Below are 22,205 nucleotides of genomic sequence, written 5' to 3' on the forward strand. Positions count from 1 at the left end.
GTTTAGACATTATAGAAAATAGGCCAAAGGAAATACACATGGAAATGAATAACATAAGTTGTTTTTTTTTTTTTTTAAATGAAATTAAGAGAATCACTTTTTATATAAATAGGTTTTAAAGAGTAACTTGCACGTAAAAGTGGTTTCAGTTCACAAACAAAACTGAGGAATAGCATTCTCATATTTTCTTTTTTATTATTTTGCCTTTCCCACTGTCACTTCATGTTTTTAAATGCCCTTTACATTGAGCTAATAGAGAGAGAAGATTTAACAGAAGGGAGGAGATAACCCAGGAAGACCTGGAAAAGAGGGAAAGACAGTACTGATGGAGAAAGCCAAAATGTACAGGAGGACGGGAGAGTAGTTTTGAGAAGCCGTGCAGTGCAGAGTGGCACTGTGCTTCCTGCAGTCTCAGTGGGAGTGTAGCTGTATGTCATATCCTGTCCACCAGCTGTCACTCAATCCAGGGGGTCTCTTCTCTGACACCACACTGACTGTCAGCTCATACCACTCCTCTATATGTGCGTGTGTATATATACTTCATATATCGGCATCCAGCTGCCTCAAGGGGTGAACGTCCTGTGTGTGTTTGTGTGTGTACATGTGGCAGATGCTCATTCCTAACGACAGTAGAAGGTCACTGTTATCAGTCTCATATTCTCTTCCTGTCTCTCCACCCGTCGTCGCTCGCTCTCTGTCTGAAGCTGGCTCTCTGATACTGTCTGATCTTATGAGACATCAGCACTGTTATTTTTATCTCAGTGTTTTCCTTTTTTTAATGGTATATCCCATTTGTGACAAGTGCTTATGTATACAGATATACATATAGAGTGGAATCAATACTGCGAAAATATAAATAGCTTTTTATCTCAGGATCTGTGACTGCACTGCTCTTACTTACAGTCAAAGCTTCGACCAGACAGGCTCTGGGTCTAATTTGTCCCCATTTTCTTGCGTATAAATCAGTAAGCTTTCTTTTCATTAATTGTTTTCTTTAGTGTCTTTCATATGAGATCATGTGTGTTAAGAAGTCTGCATCTGCCCCACAGGCAGACAGCCCTAATCAATGAGAGAAGCCTAATTACTAAGAGCATCCTTCACCTCATAGAGTAGGGTTATTTCAGAAAGTGTTTGAAGCTTTACTTTAAACAATCATCTTGAGCAAATACAGGTTTCAGGAAGCAACATCTAATAAATACCATGTGTGTCAGCTGATTACACTGCTGCATTTATTAGACTGATAAGAGGTAGAGTCTCGGCGGATAAGCTAATACTACCGCTATTAAGCTAATCTGTTTGCATGCGAGCTGGTATTACACGGTTATCCAATACACCTCACTGGCTGTGTGTTCGATGTTGTTTCATGAGTTGCTAGTTGAAAGATGTTGCAGTAGACACATTGCACTTGATTATTGAAAAGGAAATATGGTAGAAATTGTAAATTATAATGTATGGAAGGGATCATTAATTGGGACTTTCAATATCGGATCAAATATAAGTAACTTATGAAATCACAATTTGAATTGAAAAAAAGATTAAAGAGTAAAGAAATGCATCAGGTTGATAAGAAGCATTATTATTATCAGGCATAATAATGCATTGTAGCATTATTATTTCTGAGAACTGCTGAAGCTGGATTCGTTATGTTTTCACGTTGTCCATCTGTCTCATTCTTGAGAACACAAAAACTCAAGAACATCTTGAGAACTTTACTCAAATTTGCCCAAAATGCCCACTTGGACTCAACAATGAATTATTTGAATTTGGTGGTCAAAGGTCACTGTGACCTCACAAACCATGTTTTTCGCCACAACTCAGTAAGTGATGGGTTAGCTATGATAACATTTCACACAAATGTCTAATTTGAATAAATAATGAAGTAATGACATTTTGATATTGAAAAATGTCAAAGGTTAACTTTATTGTGACCTCATAAAGTTCTGCAAAAACACTTTTTTGGCCCTTATTTAATGTCATAACTCAGGAACAGAAGGAGAGACATTTGCTCAGAATTGGTGACATAAACCTTGGATGTCCAACTTGAAACTGTGTTGATTGTTTAGATCGTCGGCGCTGCCGGGTTTAAGATGTTTGTGAAACATCTACATTGTAGAATTTGTAGCGTCTTTGCAGCAACATCCATTTTTAAAGCTTTGTCGACTGTCTGGCCACATATTAATCTGGAAAGATGTAAACTTTAACTGCAACTTCATTGGTTTGCAGAGGCAGTTATACTAATTCACTATGTATGTAGTCAGACAATTTTTGAATGTACAGTTGTGTCATGTGCATCTGCACTAATTAAATTCCTACAGTACAAGTAGTCAAGCTAGTTATGCAATCAAAAACTTATGTCAAGTTATGTCGTCTGCGGTCTCAGTTGGTCATGTGACACTTGCAGGTCTTAATGATCCGACCAGTCTCCCCCTTGTAAGATTCATCACCAACTCCCCTCATCTTCATGTCAACAATAAGAATCAACCTCTGTTCAAGGACCATCTATATATACTTTTGTCAGTTATTTTATAGTCTCAGTGAAGTGTGCACAGATTCATGGACGAACACTTTGCTAAGGTAGAAAAGTGCTCTCTTAGTGCAGCCCATTTACCACAAGAGTGATTGCTACTCTAACCACATCCCAGGGTATTAAGTCAGGGACATTGGCAGATATTTTGAAAGGGTTCAAGCTTGTAAAACAGCCATGGCTCGGGCTCAGGTTGACTTCAGGCTGAACCCACAGTGGAGCTTCTTTATTGCATCATTGCAAAAGCAGTTTCATTAGCTGTGAATCAACGGCACTCTCACCTTGCTAAAAAAAAATAAATAAAGGGTAAATATATTGTTACCAGCACTCCCTCTAATGCTCATATCATTTTACATGTGTGTTAAAGACTGTTACACCTGTGTGAGCCAGTGTGAATGTAACAGTGGAAATCAGGCTGGAGGGCACAGAGGGATTATAACAGTCTGGAGAGGGGTGATACTGGCCACGTATTTGCGCATAAACTCTTATAGCGTGGGTGTGTGTGTGGGGGTGTGTAATAGGAGATAGGGGGATTCAAAGGTCTTTATGCAATAATCCTGGTCTCTATCTCCCCAAAAGAGGGGATACATGGAGTTGAAGGGTGCAAGAGGAGAAAGAGAAAGCAGATCAAGGGATACAAATGTTCTTCAAGAATCTGACCCCTGACCTTCGTGTGTGTGTGCATGCGTGCGTGCGTGAGTGCGTGAGTGCGTGCGTGCGTGCGTGACCAGGAGATGGGTTCATTCCCCCCAGCCAAACCCAGCCTTCCTTCCTCCCCCCACTGTCACCACCACTCAGGGCGTTACCATAACAACAGGGTTAGAGGCTAGCCCACAGGCTGAAAAAGAAAGGAGATGCTTTCTGACGTGAGTTCAGATCTAAGTGCTGCAGTCTGTTTAGACTGCATTCCTCTCTTTTGTTGGTTTCATTAGAATCTGTTCTTCTGTTTTTTCACTTTGCATCCATGCTGGTAAATGTCTTTTTTCCCCCTCCCTGCAGGGTTTTATTCTTGTCAGCAATTATCTTCCATTTCATTTCTCATTCATGCCTTCGCTCTTGGAGTTGTTTGTTTTTAGTCGCAGCTCTTTAAATTGCTCAAGGTACTTGGCTTTGTGCTCCTTTCGCAAGAATTAGCAAACAAACTAGTTCAACCACAAACAACAACATGCTGATTTGTGCCAGAGTTAGCACTCTACCCCACTGTGCTGTGCATTGTAAATACCTGTGGCTGTATATTTTTGACTCAACAGTGAGTCAAACTGCAGGAGGTGGCTTTAGTGGATTTTACTTTGTTTGTTGAATCAAATAATGTTAATTAACTTTATTTCCGAACTGCATGCATGCACAGGCAAGAATACAGCAAGCATGCACACTGGACAAAGTAATAAACATAAAATTCAGCGTGGAACAGACATCAAAATCCAGAGCACACACAAGTTCAAAAAAAAGGCGTGTGCATGCATAATATATGTATAAATATGTGCATAAATTTGGAATTTCTCCCCATTATCATTCCTTTCATTTGTTTTCCTTTTAGGTGGACCCTTTTTCCCTCTTACTGATGTTGAGTGATAGCAGTGTCAAATTTCCGTTGGTTAGTGTGTGGTGATGTCATTAGTTGAAACTTGTCTAATTGGCCCACTGTGAGGAAAAGAGGCTCAAGTGCATGTTGGTGTAAATGAGGTGATGTATCACACTGTGCTGTTATCTATAACTCATATTCACACATGCGCACAAGCTCAAATCCCCGTATCCTATTCCCTGACTCATCCCCATCCATTCAAAGTATAGCACACCCATCGTTATAAAAATATATTAACCATGCTCTTATATCTTGGTAAGCCTGTGTTACTTTCTGTGGAGCTCCGCACCGAAAAATAGAGCGTTATCCATTAATAGTGCCACCCATGTAGAACACACACATATGCACACACGCCTATATGGATGAACAAACCCCCACACACATCCTACATGTGTGCAAATGCACACGTACACACACACACACACACACACACACACACACGCACGAACACCAATCACTTTTCCTCTCCTCGCCCCCCTGGGGAAACAAAGTCCTGCATCAGCTGCTAAATTGCCTAAACTCTCTCATCTGCTAATGGGCTACCTGTCTTCCTGTGTCTCTGCCTCTCTGTCTACATTAATGAGTTTCTGTTGTCTGTCTGTCTGCCTCTGTGCCTTCCTGAATGTCTGATGTGTTGTCTTTATGTGTGCTGGTTGTTTTGTCTGACCTGTCTGCTTCTGTTCCTCTCCTGTCTGTCTGCCTCTTGGTTCATAAATCTGATGGTCTCTGTGTTTTGATCTGACGTTCTTTGTTACTCTGTATGTGTTCATAGATCCACTCTAAGGCTTCCTAAAGTACTAACACTGGTGGTAGCAGTTGCAGTAATTTGGGGGGCTTTTTAAAAATTTAGCTTATTTTTATTTTTTAAATATACAAACAACACAAATTGATTTCCACTGTCTTTGGAGGTTAACCCTGTTAAAATTTAACTATGAGATTTTTTTTTAAATGCTCAGGTCATTTTGGGTGCATTTCTAACTTTTGTCTATTATTTGGATGTTATAAATGATTGTAGCATTGGAAGGAATTGGTTTATATATAGTGTTGGAATAACCATTAATATTAGTAGCAGCAGTAGTACTGTAGCACAGAGTTAGTTGATGAAAGATGGAAGACTTTACTCCTCTTTGCACACCAACAGTCGAATGAACACAATGAAATGTTGCTATGACAACCAAGGACTCAGTGTAGTGGGGTAAGAGTTGTATTGAAATAGTCATTGCAGTTACAATGGTAATATCATACTGTTTTTGTTGATGTCTCCCATTGTATGTATTTGCCAAGAAGAGCCCGTTACAGATACAGGATTTTTTTTTTTAACTCTAGTTACTATTGTTAGACAGGGCATTTGGACTTGGTGGAGGTCTGCACCCTTATAGTTTCCCTTTTGTCCTGCCCTTTTTTCACCAGTCAACACATTTCTCCTAAATAGAAATTTCCATTTTTTGTTCTCACCTTCTCTGTGCTCCTTCATGTCAATGTCATCCTTGTTGTCCCCACTCTCTCTCTGTCCTTAAGAGGAGAGCATGTGTGCTTTTACAGGTCACAAGGGGAATACATTTCCCAGTGAAACAAGGAATACAGGAATTTTTCTGCCATATTTACATGAGATAGATTTAGATTAATGGCTACTAGCTTGCGTGTGTGTTTCTGTTTACCTCATATGTTAGAATCTTAAAAAAAACAATTATGCTTTCTGTCTTTGTCAAATTACTTTTTCTCCACCGCTCCTTTATTGTCAGTCCATTTTCCGCCCCTCTTTCAATGTGTCTCCCCTGATGTCAGCCCATTCCATGAACCGTATCATAAATAGAGCCCCACTGACATTTCAATTTGCCCCATAACCCTTCATATATATACACACACACACATTTATACACACAAGGTTCATTGTTGAGCATCACTTCAGTGGCAGGCCTCTCCTGGGTTTCCAGGGAGACAAGGAAAAGCAATAACTGCACACTTGACCCCTCTGCTCTCTTATTGGCCTCTTCTCCCCTTCACATGTACACTCACACACCTAAATCTAATCTGGGAGAGTGAGCCTCCATGGCGATATTCCTCTAGCCTCCCCCAAGGATTGGAGAAGAGAAGGGGAGAGGAGCAAGGAGAGGAGGAAGTTAATAATTTCATCTCACAGTGACCTGGAGACGATAAGATCGATTGTTTGGCTCTTGTAGTCTCCTCGTATCACACACACTTGTGTGGGAATGTAGAAACACACCTCACACACACACACAGTTTCCCATCCTCGCCCACACTCTCTGCTAGTGTCACACACATTCAGAAAAAGTTGAACAACTTGCTGAAACTTTATTATTGTGATGATGAAGAGAGGGAAGAGGAGGGATGATGGGCAGGGGGAGGAGAGTGTGCCTGAGAGAAAATAGGAGAAAAACACAGAGCCAGAGAGAGAGATTGAAGAAAAATATTAGGAGGAACGACAGGCCAGCCTTAGCGACAAGGCTGTTTACTGTTTATTTTGGTCTCCAGTCTCATTTCTCCTCATATTGGCAGAGTTGAGATGAGTTCGCTGTTTATTCCTGTGTGGCTTTCTTGTGTTTTGAGGTTATTTGGGAAACAGTTTGTGTTCGTGTATGTCCCCTGTTTGCCTCTAAGATCATCTATCTGAACTCAATCTTTCCACAATCGTCGGTTGCTATGGTGTTGTCACGTTACATCAAAGTCCCAGTGTGGGATTTTTCTATTTTTCCTGAGTTAGATCAGATACTTGAACACTATCTTCTGACATTTTCTTTTATTGTGCATAGTTTCCTCTCATAGTTTGATTGTGCATTCAGCCAATTCAGGTGTCAATTATCATCGAAAGCCTCTTTCCCGCTGGACAAAAAACCCCACTAACCCCCAGTAACAACTGGCGTTGGTCCATTTGGGTGCCCTAAGTGTAATTACTTTGTGGTGTGTGGAAAAAGAGTGACAGAGGGGAAGAGGATGAGGAACGTGGACTATTGCATGCAGTGTTTTAGAAAGTGATTGATAACTTACTTGGAATGCTGCCTTTTAACTTTTTGACCCACCTGCCCGAACCATTGTCCCCAGAACTGAATGGAGTGGAAGAGAGATAGACATAACACTCTGTGGTCCAGCAGTGCTTGCTTTCCATGACTGTTATTAGATTTCGGCCCAAATGCTGTTTTATCATGGAGCAATCGCCATAATAACACAGGGAAGTCAGATTTTGGTCAGTGATGCAGGGAGGTAGAGGGAGCTGCATGGCACGAACAGGAAGACAGATGTTATCTGCTTTTTGTTAATGAACCTGACACATAGTTAATTTTATTATTTTAAGAAGTTATGCATGTCATATTGACTATAATGGTCTATGTGGTTGTGCTTTCAGTAACTTCTGTGACTCTTTGTCATCTCAGCCACAAATTCTGTCCATCTCCGTCCAAGCGGTGCTCAACACACTCAAAATTAGTCAGCACCATGTTTGAAAAAGAGACTGAATAACAGGTATCAAAAAGGAGTAATTACGATAATGTTTTCACTGGCCTCCATGCTGTTTTATACTATTTAATAACCCTGTTTGTTGAAAAATAACTTTTCTATGCTAGGGAAAAGGGGGTTAACAACTCTTTTTAGAAATTTTCCCAAGTTTTAAAAACCTGAATGAAAGTGTTTTTTGGTGGAAATTTGGTAAGAGAAGCACATATGCTCATTATCTCATACTGCAGCAGTGGAGTATTTGTATTTAAATAACCATGAAAATGTTTATTTTTTCTTTATTTTGCTGCTTTACAGCCCAGATTTCACCCAAGGGCTGTTTTTGTGCAAACAGAAATATGAAGCTTTAAAATCCGGATCTCATCATCCAGTTGTGTGTGTGTGTGTGTGTGTATATATATTTGGCATGATTGTAAGCCTTCCTGGGTGACCACACTCGAAAACTAAAGCTAGGTCTCTGCTGTACATGAGAACAATAAGAGCGTACTCATGATGATTTCTCCCTCTTAGTAATCAGGTCAGGGTCGTTGGGTGTGTTTTTCTGTGTGTGTGTGTGTGTGTGTGTGTGTGTGTGCTTGAGTGAGTGTGTGCATGCTTGTGGAAGGCAGTGCACACTGTTGCTTCCCTGCAGTGTCGCCTTCTGTAACACAGGTGTGTGCTTTGTGCATGTCTGTGTGTATTCGTGTAAACAACGCTCTGCGGTTGCTAGTAAGCACACACCCACGTTACAGTGTTATACTACTATGTGCATTTTTTTTCATACCCTGAACTGTAATATTTTTTCATCTTCTGTTTGTGTTGTAAATTGTTAATTATGCGGATATAAATATATTTATGTACTCAAGTCCCTCTTGAAAATTAGATCAAAATCTCTATGGGATGTACCTGAATAAAGAAAAGTAATTAATGGTCCATTTCCATGTGAATACACTGCACAAGCTACATGCGAGATGTCCCTCGTGTAAACCCACTCTCACTCATGTCTTGTTGTCCTCTCCTGTTTGTTCCACGCAGTTCTCCAAGGAGAAGTACCTGCTGGAGTCTCCTCCTGAGAAACTTCGTAAGGAGCTGGAGGAGGAGCTGAAACTGAGTGCCGCTGACATCAGGAGCCATGGCTGGTACCATGGACACATACCCAGAGAGGTAAACAAACGCACACTGTGAGGCACACTATGGACTCTGTATACATGCACTGAAGAGTACATTGAGGTATTTATGACTCTGGAAGTCCTGAATGGATGTTTGGGAACAGATGGGTACGCAGATCCCACATTCAAGGCAGTAAACCTTTGAGGTAACGCACCGCCTGTGCACAATATGTCCCAGCACACACACTGGTACACACAAGCTTGAACAGCATACATACAGGCAGCGATTAGGAGTCAAGTATGTATACTATGTATGTATATATGAGTTGAATGACACAAAATTAATTAGCAACTTTTCTTTTGAGGAAATATGCATTCATTAATTAATTAATTCTTTGATTCTCATATGTGAAGATTTGCTACTATTCTTTGTATCATATCATTATAAATATCTTTGAATTTTGGTCAAAACAAAACAAATAAATAGTTCACCATGAACTTCAGTTCTTTCCCCACATGCACTGTTCACCTGCCGTTTAAACATGATTTGTCAATACCACTTGGACTACAAATGGAAACCAGAACACAATCATGTCCCATCACCTACAGATCCTGCCCACATATGCAGATATTTTTAGTGCCATTTGGGAAAAAAAGACACTAAAGATGATTTTGTTTGCATACAAAATCTTTACAGTGATCAACAAAAAACAAATTGCAGTATGCAAAACGTGAGTCAAAAATGAAAGACACAAAACATCTACCAACAAACTTCTTTTAACAAATACGTTTTTTTTTTTTAAAAAAAAACAAAACATTAAAATTGCTTGTTTAGGACTCAAAACTCAAAGTTTAGGACTTGAAACTTGAATTGAGACTTCACTGTCTTGACTTGAAACTTGAGACTCGAGACTTGAGACTGTGACTTGGACCCACATCTGGTCTAATGTGCTCCAGCTGATACACTTAACTTTCATACATAAAAATAACCAAAACATAATTTATTTAGTACCTTTTAGAACTTTAAGTTAACTAGAAGATATGAAGAAACAGCTTCAAGTTAAATTTCAGCAGTGAAATAAACCATGAATAAATTAATAAATTTTGAAAATGATGTATTGCTGCTGTGGTTTGTATTTCCCCACATCTCACAATACATTTGAAAAAGCAAGAATTAAATGTGATAAAGTACAAACACAATAGTGTTTCTGTGTGGGCTGATGTGGTTGTCAACCAGCAGTGTTAGTTGAGCGATTACTTGGCCAAAGTCTCTGGCTTTGAAAGCACAGTTTAAGCGCTTTACACACAGAATGACACTGATTACTGAATCCCATCATCTGTCACAGCTCAGTCGAAATTGCTTTAGCGTTCAGAAGGAGGGGAAACTCTGCCAAACAGACAGCTGTGTGTGTTGCTGATGTACGCAATTGAGTTTCACAGCTGGTGACTGAGACACACAACAACAGACCTGCAACCACCCACACACTTACACACACACACGCTGCATGCACATGTGGAGGGGACTCATTCATAGATGTTGTCTCTTGATCAACCTCTGTTCTCTGTCTCATACACACACACACACACACACACACACACACACACATAAACACAGATTCAAATCAGCCATCTGTGAGTCTTTCCTCTTTTAATTTACATAAAATATTCATTTATTCATGGTTGTGCCTCAGTGGAAACTCGGGGAAACCCTGAGCCCCCCCCGGTTACCAAAACAATACTTAGTGACTACGCCTCACATGCGCCCTGTGTGTGACAAAGACTGTACATCGCATCCTCCCTTCCTGCTTTTCTTCCCTCTGGTCTTCCCCTTCTAAAGTGAAAACTTCCAGCATGTGCACAAGTCATGAGTAAATGAACAAACACGCCTTTCCATTTTGGTTATTTTTTTTAGCAATATCTTATTTGGGGTATTTAAATTAAAACAGATATTATATATAAATAAAATGGCCTTGGCAGCAAATATGGTATCACATGAAATGAAAAGGCAAACCAAAAAAACATACAAAAACATATTTAGAACAGAGGTGAAAAACAGATGTTACAGTAGTTACAATGTACAGAAAAACTGAAGATTACACAGGCTACAACACTTTATAATCTTATTTCTGATTGCCCCAACCCCAAGACCATCTTTGTTTTATTTATTTATTTATTTTTTTTTTTTTCCCCCAAAAGTCTATGAAGCGCCTCCATACATTTTCAAAAACTGCCAGCTTTCCTTTTGTAATATATGTTAGTTTTTCCAAAGCAACATATGTTGATAAACCCTTAATATATTGCTTTTTACTTGGTTTGTTTACATCTTTGCATCCTATAGCTATTGCCCTCTTACCTTGTTAGAGACGTAAGTCTATTTGTGCACGGGAACTGTTCTTGGTAACAAAAATCACCTGGATAAATACCCAAAATGCACAGCTTTAGCCAACAAGGGATTTTCAGTTTAGTTATCTGGCTAACCGTGTCAAGATCCTACGTCCAAAAACTTTTGACACATTCCCACAAGCAGCGAAAGTGTTTGCTTTTAGCATTATTACATTTGAAGCACGTGCCCAGTGTATTGGGATTAAAGTTGAGTAGTTTTGATGATGTTATATAAGATTTTAAAATCCAATTGTATTGAAGTAACTTAAACTGTTGATCATATTATTTTAATTTTTTGCAAACTGTGAGTGTAAAACATGATTCTCAAATACAGCGGGGGATCAGACAGAGGAAGCCATAAAAACTGTCCACGGCAGAATGATGTTTAGTAGTGGGAGAAATAAGAGGATGCTGCACTTTCAGCCTTTGATCTGTGTATATACTGCCTCCTGCTGGTCTGAGGGGCATTGTTTACCTTGTGCTGCGTTGCATATTTCATGCCTTGTTTCCAGTGTTGAGAGAATTTAAACAACTCCAGCCTTCATCCTAAGTCTCTTTGCAGGTAGTTTTAATCTGAATGTTGCTCAGCGTGAAACATGTTTCTCGTTTCCTACTGGATCAATATTTGCTATCTCTCCTCAAAGACACCAGAGAGACATCTGCACCATTTGGGATCAGCAAAATGTACAGCCTGAAGCTGCTACATTGACCATGAATGGGAGATTGCTTTCTCTAGATTGCTTGCTTTGTCAATAAATTCAAAATAACTCTCATCTTTATAGTAGTGCTGAACTCGATAAAACGCATCCTCAGAAAATCATTGTCGCTGGCGTTTTATCCATCATTGCCAATTCAAACAGCAGAGGTAGTATTGTGGTGAGAGAGATGGTTGTGTTTGTTCAGAAACGCAAACTGTCCTTAGGCATTGTTATAAATAATAACTGTTCTCTAAATTCAATTATTCAACAAAATGCCAGAAAAAAAAAATATTCACATGCATGCTGGAGCTCGGTGAGCCAAGTTTGCTTCCAGCTCTTTAAGATTGGAGCCTTTTGTCTCATTTTAACAACTTGAACACATATGCATTTTTTTGTCTTTCTAGGTGTCAGAGACACTGGTTGTACGTAATGGAGATTTCCTGGTGCGTGACTCTCTGACCAGTGTGGGTGACTACGTGCTGACCTGTCGATGGGATAATGAGGTGCTGCACTTCAAGATCAGCAAAGTCCTCGTCAAATCTAATGAGACCAAGGTATGTAGAAAGCCTTGTTTATATTCACATGACACACCATGAAGCAGGCCTCCACAGACGGTGCTCAAGCTATGAGCACACAGAAAAGTGATTGTGTTAATCAAGTTGTTAGTTGCAGCGTTCTCCGAAATGCCAGGGGGTGCACAAATAAGTGATTCTGTGAAGAAGCAAGAAGTCAACTAGTGTTACTGGCAATAAAGCAAATCTGCAACCCCTTAGTTAACTGTAAACTCATATTTTCTATCAGATATTCAAGAACATACCTTAATACAATTGCTGTAAGGAAAGGAGACACATATTTTGAGCAAATAGTGTATTATAATGAAAATGAAGGCTGATAGGTTGAATATTCAATAAACGGTTTGATTCAGCTGGTAAAAGGTTTACTCAAATGTAGATTTATAAGGTCTCCTGTTTTTGATGCATTTAAAAATGAATTTCTATCATCCTTCTTATGGATGATAACTATTAATCGACATTGATTAATCATTTGTTAAGAATTTAATCAAACGTGAAATTTAATTGATCAATCGATAGGCTATGCAGTGCTGTCAAAGTATATGCAATATGTTGCATTGAGCTTTGATTAAAGAAAAAAAAGGCATTTTGTATTTTCTGAAATAAGTTTTTATGTTTTTTTAGAAAAATAACAAACGATTATTCGTTAACTTTGCCAATTATTGATTAAGGAAGGTGCTTATGATTTGCATTCCTAGTCCTTCTAAAATGCATTTTGGCCTTTCGTTCACAAACAAAATACATTTTAGGTCATATTATTTTAGGTCATAACATCAGAGTGTGTGCCCTTATCTCCTTGGTGAGGTGTCAACATTTTGTACAATGGCGGATGTGGTTGGAATTTGTTCTAACCTTTGCTAAGATGACTTTTTAGAAGTTTACACATAAATGTACAGCTACTCTTCCACCATATTGAGGAGCAGAGGCGTCAGAACGTGCTACTGAGGCTACTGTTCCAGGTAGCCTTCCTATAATACCTCTTCTTCTTTGCATTGCTTTCGGGTTACAGCTAGCCTACATCCCTGCCTGCAGGTTTGGTATGCTCTTGACAGCACTTCAACTGTGTTTTAGTGTTGTCATTTGGTCAAAGTTATTTTTTTATTAACTGCTTGTGGTTGTGGGAATAGTTTTAAGAAAGAATAATGGAACAACCCAATTTACAACAATTTTTATCTTTTATTTAATCTTTATTTATACAGGTAATCTAATTGAGACACAGGGTCTCAATCTCATACTAATACTCGTGTCAGTGTGGACTTGATGTAAACCTAGCTTTGAAGCTTTTACTGTCTGTCTGTTTCAGCACTCATTACTTCTTAACAACTTGTTTTTATACGCTGGTATGCGATGCCTTTTACCTTGTTGCATTTTCTTTATATTCTGTCAGCATAAAAGACAGCTGGGATGAATTTACTGTTGTTGTTGTCTATTTTCTCAACTTCATTTAATGCAGAAAGATCAAACAATCAAACCTTCATCAGTCAGAAAGTCACTCAGTCTATTTCACAGTGGAAGTAGGGAGAGCACAGGTGTGACTAATAACGTTAACGATGGCTCTGCTCCATTGCGGTGTCTCAGCCGGTGCTCCGCATACAAAACACCACAGCTCTGGCTTTAGGACAGCCATTATTGGTGTTATTGGTCACACCTGTGTTTGACCTGTCAGAATGTTCACTGGGTTTACAGAGCGTCTTTACTGGTCTCTATAGACACGAGTACATTTTCATGCACAAAATATTGCAGTTTTTGCCCTTATTCTGAAAAAAAAAAAAAAAAAAAACAATATTCCTACTAAACTGCTCACGTGTCTAATAAAAATGAATATTCCACTAACACCAGTTTACATGCAGCTGTGTATACTCAAACTAACATGCTCTAACAAGCCGTTTTATCAAGTCGAAATATGGCAAAGTTGAACAGTTTGAGCCACTCGTCATTTTGCATTTTTGCATCAAAATAGGATTTTTTTTCACAGTTTTCCTACCAGTGGCAAACCTGTTGGACTCTCTCATTCCTTTCTTCACCTTGTTGATATGGTCAGCGTTGTGATATTATCCAAAAACCTGCTGATATATGTCTTTCATAAAGTTTAAAAGTAGGCGTGTCTGCCCTTTTGACCAGAAACTTTTGCATGCATCTGTACGTCACAGCTTTGCAAACTGTTGTCAAGTTGGTTTGTGTCCAATGTATCCATGACAACGCACCAAGCCGACTGTAAACAGACAGCAGGCAGTGTGTTGCAAACTGCAGTAAAAACCCCAGTCGAGACTCATATTCCCAACTGTATACATGTCCAAATAATGCTCCTAAAACCTGAATGATACCAGCATATCCCAAATGTCTTAATCGGAAAATGCTAAATCCAGAAAACAGCCTAATTCTTAATATTTAAATGTATTATGCTCTTTGCATGACCCAGATTGAATTCAGAATATTGTCATATTCAGAATAATAGGAGAATAATTGTTTGTATGTAACTGTAGCCAGTGTTGCTCATAGCCTCCTCTTCTCAGCTCACTTCAGAGCAGCATCATACCTGAGCGTTGTACAATTTTAGCGTAATTATTTACACCTGGCAAGTCAAGATCCATCCTCCATTTGAAGATTCTCTCTTGTTGCCCCTAATGATGGAAATGGTTACACGAGCAGGCTAATTTGACGCAGGTGTGCCTGGTTGACCAGCTGTGAGTCTCTGTCTGCCTCCAAGCATCAATTTTTGTTTCATTTTATCACACACAAAGCAGTTATCAGATGATTTTGCGCTGGTTTTAAGTACTAAAGAAATAATAGTATTGAAGAGAAGCAGCAGAATTTTATGCTCCCCACCTAAAGAAGTCTGTGGTTACAAAACATGGAGAGTTGGGGGAAATAAGAGTAGAAAACTGATTTCCAGGATTTATTCTTCTTTATAACTGGAAAGGGGTCTTTTCACAGTGTAGTTGAAATTCCTTTGGGAGAAAAACGCTAACATAAAGATGACTGGTTATACATATGTAGGACACAGTCTACCACTTCCAGCTCAGATCTGTGGAGGGAATTCACCTAGAAAAATACTTTAAGGTTCTTTATAACTTCCAAAATCAAAAAAATCTCCAAGTAACCTGAGCACGGTTGGTGCTGGAGAATGTGTGGTAATATGTCTGCTGGCCATTTTTCTAATTTTCGCTTACGGGGTAGACATTGTTTCAGAGATTTCAGAGACTTTTTCCCTTACACGTCCAACTGAAAATGTGAAAAATATGTGAAAAAGTTGAATTTAATGTGATTGTTTTATTTTATACATTTAATTTATCCTGAGAACTTTCCCATAATGACCCTGTCTGCCATCCCTGTTTTTGTTAAAGAAAAATTAATTAATTAATTAATTAAAAAATGAAAATAAGAAACAGAGAGGGCGGGCTCCACTTTCTGAGTGTTTTTGAGTGATTTTTGTACAAGAAACGAACACAGAAGCTTCAGTTTTCCTCCCTTCAACATGTTTATGGTGCAAAATAATTTCAGCAATTAATGCAAAGTATGCAATTAAAAAAACAAAGCAAAGCTGTAATATTAACTTCTAATGTCTCTTCATCTTCAGGTTAAGTATATGTTGGAGTCCGACAGCTTTGACTCGGTCCAGGAGCTTGTGCGGTTTTATGTGGGCCAGCGCAAACCGGTCTCCCAGTCCAGCGGTGTCCATATCTACTGTCCAGTCAGCAGGACTCTCCCTCTGCGCTACCTGGAGGCCACCTTCGCTCTGGCCACCAGCAAGCAAGGCTCCGCCTACTCACCGTCCAGCCAGAGGGGAGCGTACATCAAGAGGCGGAGCGTCACCATGACCGACGGGCTGACGACTGAGAAGATGATACCTCACAGGTGAGCCGGGAGAAAGAGGAGTGTTTGTGCCGATAATAATACTCTTACAGTTCTTTTTTGCAGTCTTCATCATATTTAATTCTTGCTTTATGTTATATACATGATCAGTGACTCAGACAGTCCCAGTCCAGTTAAGACACCAGTGGCACCACCAGAACCAGAGCCGGAACCTGTGCCCAACTGCAGGTTGTGTGTGTGTTTGTGTGTGTGTGACACCAGTGTTGTGTTTGAGCACTAAACTAGTGACCTTTGCTCCCACATTCCTGCAGTCCCCTCACTTCACACACACCAACACCACCCCCCCAGTAATGAGCATTAAGTGAAGTTACTTCTGCACCGGATCCGTCAAGTTTCAAACAGAACAAGGCTGTTTGAAACTTGAATCTCCAAAGAAGGAGCAGACAAATATGATGTGTACAGTGGAAATACTTCTCAGCCTCACAGGGAGTACGGTAGAGAGTTGAGAGAGCGTTTAAAGCATGGTGCGAAAGCAATACAAAAGACACACTGGGCTTTAAAAAGCAAAGATTTGTGGAAAAAATATATTTAGGCATGGATGTTGAAAACATTTCCAAGTGTTAAAGGAACAGTGTGCAAGATTTAGTGGCATCCAGCAGGATTTCTGATTACAACCACTTGAAACTGGAGGTTTTTCCGGGAAGCTGAATTACCCACAGAGGTCTCCTGCTCTTCAAAATAAATTGACCCGGTCATTAAAAACAAAAAACACTGAATAAAGCAGTTTCATGTTACAAATCAGTGTTTCTCCAATGCTGCTCGGCACTTTGGAGATGAGCCACTTTCCCAGCACCTGCTCATATTTGGTCACCTTTTTCTCTGAGAACTTAAGATCCAGACATGTATGAGGTTTTTACCAAGACCTGAATAATTTGTTGAGTCCTCTTCCTCTACAAATACATTTGTAGCAGTGATTTCAACATGTAAAAACACTAAAAAAATCACATTTAAAAACCTTTTTTTTAATGTTTCTGATGCAGGCTCGTTGCGAATTCCATATATTCCATTTCTTCTTGATATGTCCTTAGATCCTACACACTGGACCTTTAATGCACTACAATTGTGATTATGCACCTTAAACATTAGTTAAATATTTATTTTTTGCATCAACTTTTTCTCAGAAACCACTTTGTACTCCATTCTCTGCTCCTGCTTTAAAGTCCTAAACATGTTTCTTCAATTCATAAATAACCCAGCAATATGAGTGTATCATGAAGTAGAAGAAATGTCTTCAAGGTTGCACCAACTAAACTTTTTCCTTCGTCTCTCACCCTAAAACGATTAGCATTTGCATCTGTAATGACACCATTCCTGTCATCTGAAACTGCTGAATGTGACACCCTAAACTGCACCGCTTTGTGAGGTTCCACTCAGTGCTCTGACAGCTTTTAAATCCATACCCAAAGATTTTTAACATCCCAAAAATGCTGTGTTTGCAGCCCGTCGACAATCCACCACCATAAAGACGCAATGCGGAACTGTGCGATGAGCATGGACCAGATTCAGGAGTATCGCTGCCCCTTGTCACCTGTTGGGGAAGCTCCACTGTCTCCTGCTTATAGTGCTAGTAAGTGCCAGAGACACACTGACACATAATAAAAAATAAAAGTTGTTTCCCTCATATTAACAAGCACTGTCCCTGTGAGTGATTGTAAGACTCGTCTCTCTTCCTTCAGTCACCAGGCAGAGAGCCCACTCAGGTGGGCGGGTCCTGGCTGTCGTCCCACCCTCCCCCGTGATGCGTCGTTCCAGCGACCCTCAGCTCAGCCCATCAGCCGGTAACAACCCTCCTGAGCATCCTGCGCACACCTCCCACTCTGCACACTCCACGCCCGCCCATCATCCCAACTACCAATCACATTCCTCGGAAACAGCAGGGAGCTACTGTGACCTCAGACCTTGCCCCGCCGGGCCCCCTAAACCACCGACTAAGGGCTACGTGGAGCGGTTGCGAGTGGAAGAAGGGAGGGGAGACGGAGCGAGGGAGGAAGGAGAGGGGGTGTTCAGCACCCCACAGGTGGAGACAGCGTCCTCCTTCAGACCATCCAGGTACGAGACACAGACAGAGACACAGGCTTCCAAATTTGCTCTTGATCAATCAGTCAATGAATCAATGAATTAGTCAATGAATAAATCAATCAATCAGACTTTATGGTGTAGCACTTTTCATACAAACAAAACTGGAACACAAAGTGCTTTATACAATTAAAACAGTAGATAAGAGGTAAATAAAATGATAAAAAGTACAAAGTAGAATGATGAATAAATATGTTAAAAATAATAAAATGATATCCCATCTAGTAAAACGGTAAAACAGACTAAAATGTATGAATAAATGGTCAATAAATAAATAGGTAAAATTCAATTAAAAGCCAGACTAAAAAGGTAGGTATAGAGTTTGCTTTTGCTTTTCCTGGTGTTACCAAAGGATACTTAACCTCTCCATTAACATGATTTGAAATATTTCATTTCATTAATGCCTTACATAGGAAAATGTCTTTCAAATACAGAAAGAAATTCAAGAGCCAATTTAGGAGTGTATTTTACTCAATGAGGAATACGTAGGACATTCAGACTGTCAGAAATGCAGACAGTGTAACCACTTCCAAATGCACAATGGGGTCCAACTTTGATCTGCATCAACAATGGTTTAAAGATCATTTTGCCAGATTGTCCTGTGGTGTGGAGCATGTTTTTTTAATATCCCCTGACAATCCGATATCCGGTTGTGAGGTGGAACCCCGAGAAATCATTGGTGGTCGCACAGGTTTCAGAGGGTTTTAAAGCAAAATCACATGGGATTCAATTGATGTACAGCCCATGTTCACACCGTCTTCATGACTTTATCCATATTTCTGTCTTTTTTGTTTGTGAATTTTCCTCAGAAACTAGTGCAAAAACGATCAGCTGGTTCTTCCTGCCCATCTTGCAACATGTTTCTAAAGTCACGTTTGATCACAAGAGATTTGCGAGATTCTTGGTTTTTTTAAGAGTTGGGACTCTGGTTGTTTGTGAGTGAAATCTGTTGGTATGTGGTGTGCTGTCTTGGCCAAATCATTGTTCTTTACAACAAAAGTGTTACATTTATCGTTACATGTTGTTACGTTTGGGGTCTCTCGCATCTTTAACATCTGTTAAGATCTGAAAAAGTCTCGGCCACCCTTAAGAAATTGTTGTCATCGCCACACAAAGAGAAGGCACTAAAAATGTGTCCAAACATTTGGCCTTCCTTACTTTCTGGCTGGCTTTTCTGCTGAGTCGGATCGATTGGATCAGTGAAAATGGAAAGGAAATTCACTGAATAGTTGATGAAGACGACTGCTAAAGGGAACAGACACAGTTAGAGCTCATCACTACAGCAGAATTAATTTAAGTTGATGTGTTCAAATGTCAGAACACCTGCTGACTTTTTGTCATATAGGGCAAAAATAGTGGAGTTATGGGCAGTTTTGAGCAGGCAGGGCTTTGAGTGAGGTGAGCAGAGACTGAAAATAGAGTTGAGTAAACAGCTGATAATCCTGTGGGAAATTGCCTGAGGGCAGACTTTGTGCTGTGGTCAGAGACACAGCAGATACTGTATTTTATTTGGCTTACGGTGCCAAGGGAGGACAGATGAGGCTTGTAAAAGGAAAATGGTCAGGTACACTGAGTCGGCAGCAGCTTTGGACATGGAAGGGTCTGCTGCGAAATTTTGGTGCAGGGGGATTATTGTCGGTCTTAACACTACTGGGGAAATTGGCATTTAAGCAGTAAAGACCGGTTGTGATTTGGGCACCAGCGTAAGCCAGAGACTGACTGGCTTTTTCAAGAGAAAGCAGCATGATTAGGACACAATAGGCCTCATCCACCAACAGTGTGCACACACAAATCTGTACTTAGACCATGTGTATGAACATTGTACTCATTTTATCAGTATTTTCCCACCTGAGTTTTTTTTTTTTTATTTTTTTTTATTTTTTGTACACTGCAAAAAAATTAGAACAGACCATGCATGCATACAAATGACGAAGGCCTTGCTGTCTTAGAAAATATTAATACACACCTTTTAGCTTAATGCATAACATATTAAAACTGCATTCACTAAAAAAGGCTTTAATTAACAACAATATATAAAACAGTTGGCCAAATGTTTTAAACAACAATGAAACTGACATCATCCTCATCAGTTATTGTCATAATTTAATATTTGTCTACAATATAATCTACAACATGATAAAGACATAAAAATAATTAGCAAGAAGAAAATGAAAATAGTTCTAAAATTTTTGTTACACTAAAAACGCACAGATTTACCCACAACAAGACTGAAATAAAACATTTGCGATAGTGATGATGGGATCTGCAATGACGGCCATAATAAAGCCTATAGCATTCACAATGTAAAACAACAGGTAAGATTTGGGCTGGCTTTACAACACCTCTGCTTTCTCTACAATACACCTTTAGTCAAACGTATTTCCTTAATAAAATGGGGGTGTGGCAGTATGCTAATAGAAAATAGCAGGCACGTGCCTGTCAATTCATAATGATTCTGATTCACCAACATGAGCATGGTGGTAGGAACAAAATTGACCAGTCCAAGTCATGAATATGTTCTTATTTTGTGTGCAAAATAAGGATACCTCTACACACATATTTAATATAATTTGGTCTCTTTAACTACATAATCAGCTTTATTAAAGTCATAAGCTGTGTATCTTCTTTGAACCAAACAACTGTACCCCTGGATGGACCTACCAGGTCTACAAAACATTTTGTTGTAACCTATTTATCTTCACTACACACTTTTCTAGCTGTCCTTGCTAGTACTCATGTCTCTGTCCTGTTTCAGTATTTTAATACAGTGTAATCGCTCCTGTGCAGGTATGAGTCTTGCCTTATGCCCGCTGAGAATAAGCCTCTGGAGATGTCGGTGCTGAAGAGAGTCAAAGAGCTGCTGGCTGAGGTGGATGCGAGGACAGCAGCTAAACACATCACCATGACAGACTGCACGGTACGCAAACACACACACACAAATGTAATGCAGCTGACATGGAAGCATGCGCGCATTTAAAAGCAGATCTTCTCGCATGCTGATACTCAACTTACGGCTAACAGGCCAAATTATGTGCATAAAAAGTCAACAAAATAGAGCTTGAATATCAAAAAAGTGCCAGTGGAGGATCCCTTGCACCCCTGATTGAGGTCTTAGCTAAGCCCCTAATGTCTTAATATCCTGGAGAAGTCCTCAAATCTGAGAAACATCCTAAAATCATAGAATTGTCTGATGTTCATAGACATGTCCTAAAATCTGAGAAACATCCTATAATCTTAGAAATGTTCTGTAATCCTAGGAATTTCCTAAAATCCTAGAAATGTCCTTAAATATTTTAAACTCTTCTATAGGTGGCTCGAATATTAGGAGTGACCCCAGACATGCAAAGGATGATGGGAGTGTCCTCAGGGTTGGAATTACTGACACTACCACATGGACACCAGCTAAGACTTGACCTATTGGAGAGGTACAAACACCCCCCCACCCACCCACCCCACTGTCTTCCTTGAAACATCACTCACTAACCCCCTTCATTAATGCAGCTATCGATTATCTGTTCTCTTCTGTTCTTTTCCTCCATCTCTTCTCTTCTCCACCCTCCTCTGTTCTTATCTTGTAACACACCACAGTCTGCCACAATGTGAATATCCTGAGTTCTTTTCAAATATAGGCTTTGACTCAACATCCTCTGCTTCCCTATCAGCAGCAGTGATTAACTTTTATTGATGCGTTTTATTGAATAGCACGTTCTCATTTTCTCAGGTTCTACACCATGTCTATCATGATGGCGGTGGACCTGCTAGGCTGCACGGGAAGCACAGAGGAGAGGGCGGCGCTGCTCCACAAGACCATCCAATTGGCAGCAGAGTTAAAAAGCAACCTGGGCAATATGTTTGGCTTTGCTGCTGTGATGAGAGCCCTGGAGCTGCCACAGGTAAGAAAGATACAGTTAAAAGTCACCATCAATAGTGCAAAAACTCCAA

At 39.8% G+C, this 22,205-nt stretch overlaps 1 protein-coding gene across 2 annotated transcripts in view; it reads left to right on the plus strand.

Moving 5' to 3' along the window:
* The window catches only part of sh2d3ca (SH2 domain containing 3Ca), a 67,880-nt gene that overhangs the window by 41,006 nt on the left and 4,669 nt on the right, over nt 1-22,205 (plus strand). For both annotated transcript variants that reach the window (XM_042508750.1, XM_042508751.1), the window contains 8 exons: nt 8,589-8,717; nt 12,147-12,296; nt 15,892-16,169; nt 17,627-17,754; nt 17,864-18,236; nt 21,051-21,180; nt 21,573-21,688; nt 21,985-22,156. In XM_042508750.1, coding sequence (XP_042364684.1) covers nt 8,589-8,717; nt 12,147-12,296; nt 15,892-16,169; nt 17,627-17,754; nt 17,864-18,236; nt 21,051-21,180; nt 21,573-21,688; nt 21,985-22,156 — 1,476 coding nt within the window. The remainder of the gene's footprint in view (nt 1-8,588; nt 8,718-12,146; nt 12,297-15,891; nt 16,170-17,626; nt 17,755-17,863; nt 18,237-21,050; nt 21,181-21,572; nt 21,689-21,984; nt 22,157-22,205) is intronic.

The sequence above is a fragment of the Plectropomus leopardus genome, chromosome 20, assembly GCF_008729295.1.
Source record: "Plectropomus leopardus isolate mb chromosome 20, YSFRI_Pleo_2.0, whole genome shotgun sequence".
Lineage (NCBI taxonomy): Eukaryota > Metazoa > Chordata > Actinopteri > Perciformes > Serranidae > Plectropomus > Plectropomus leopardus.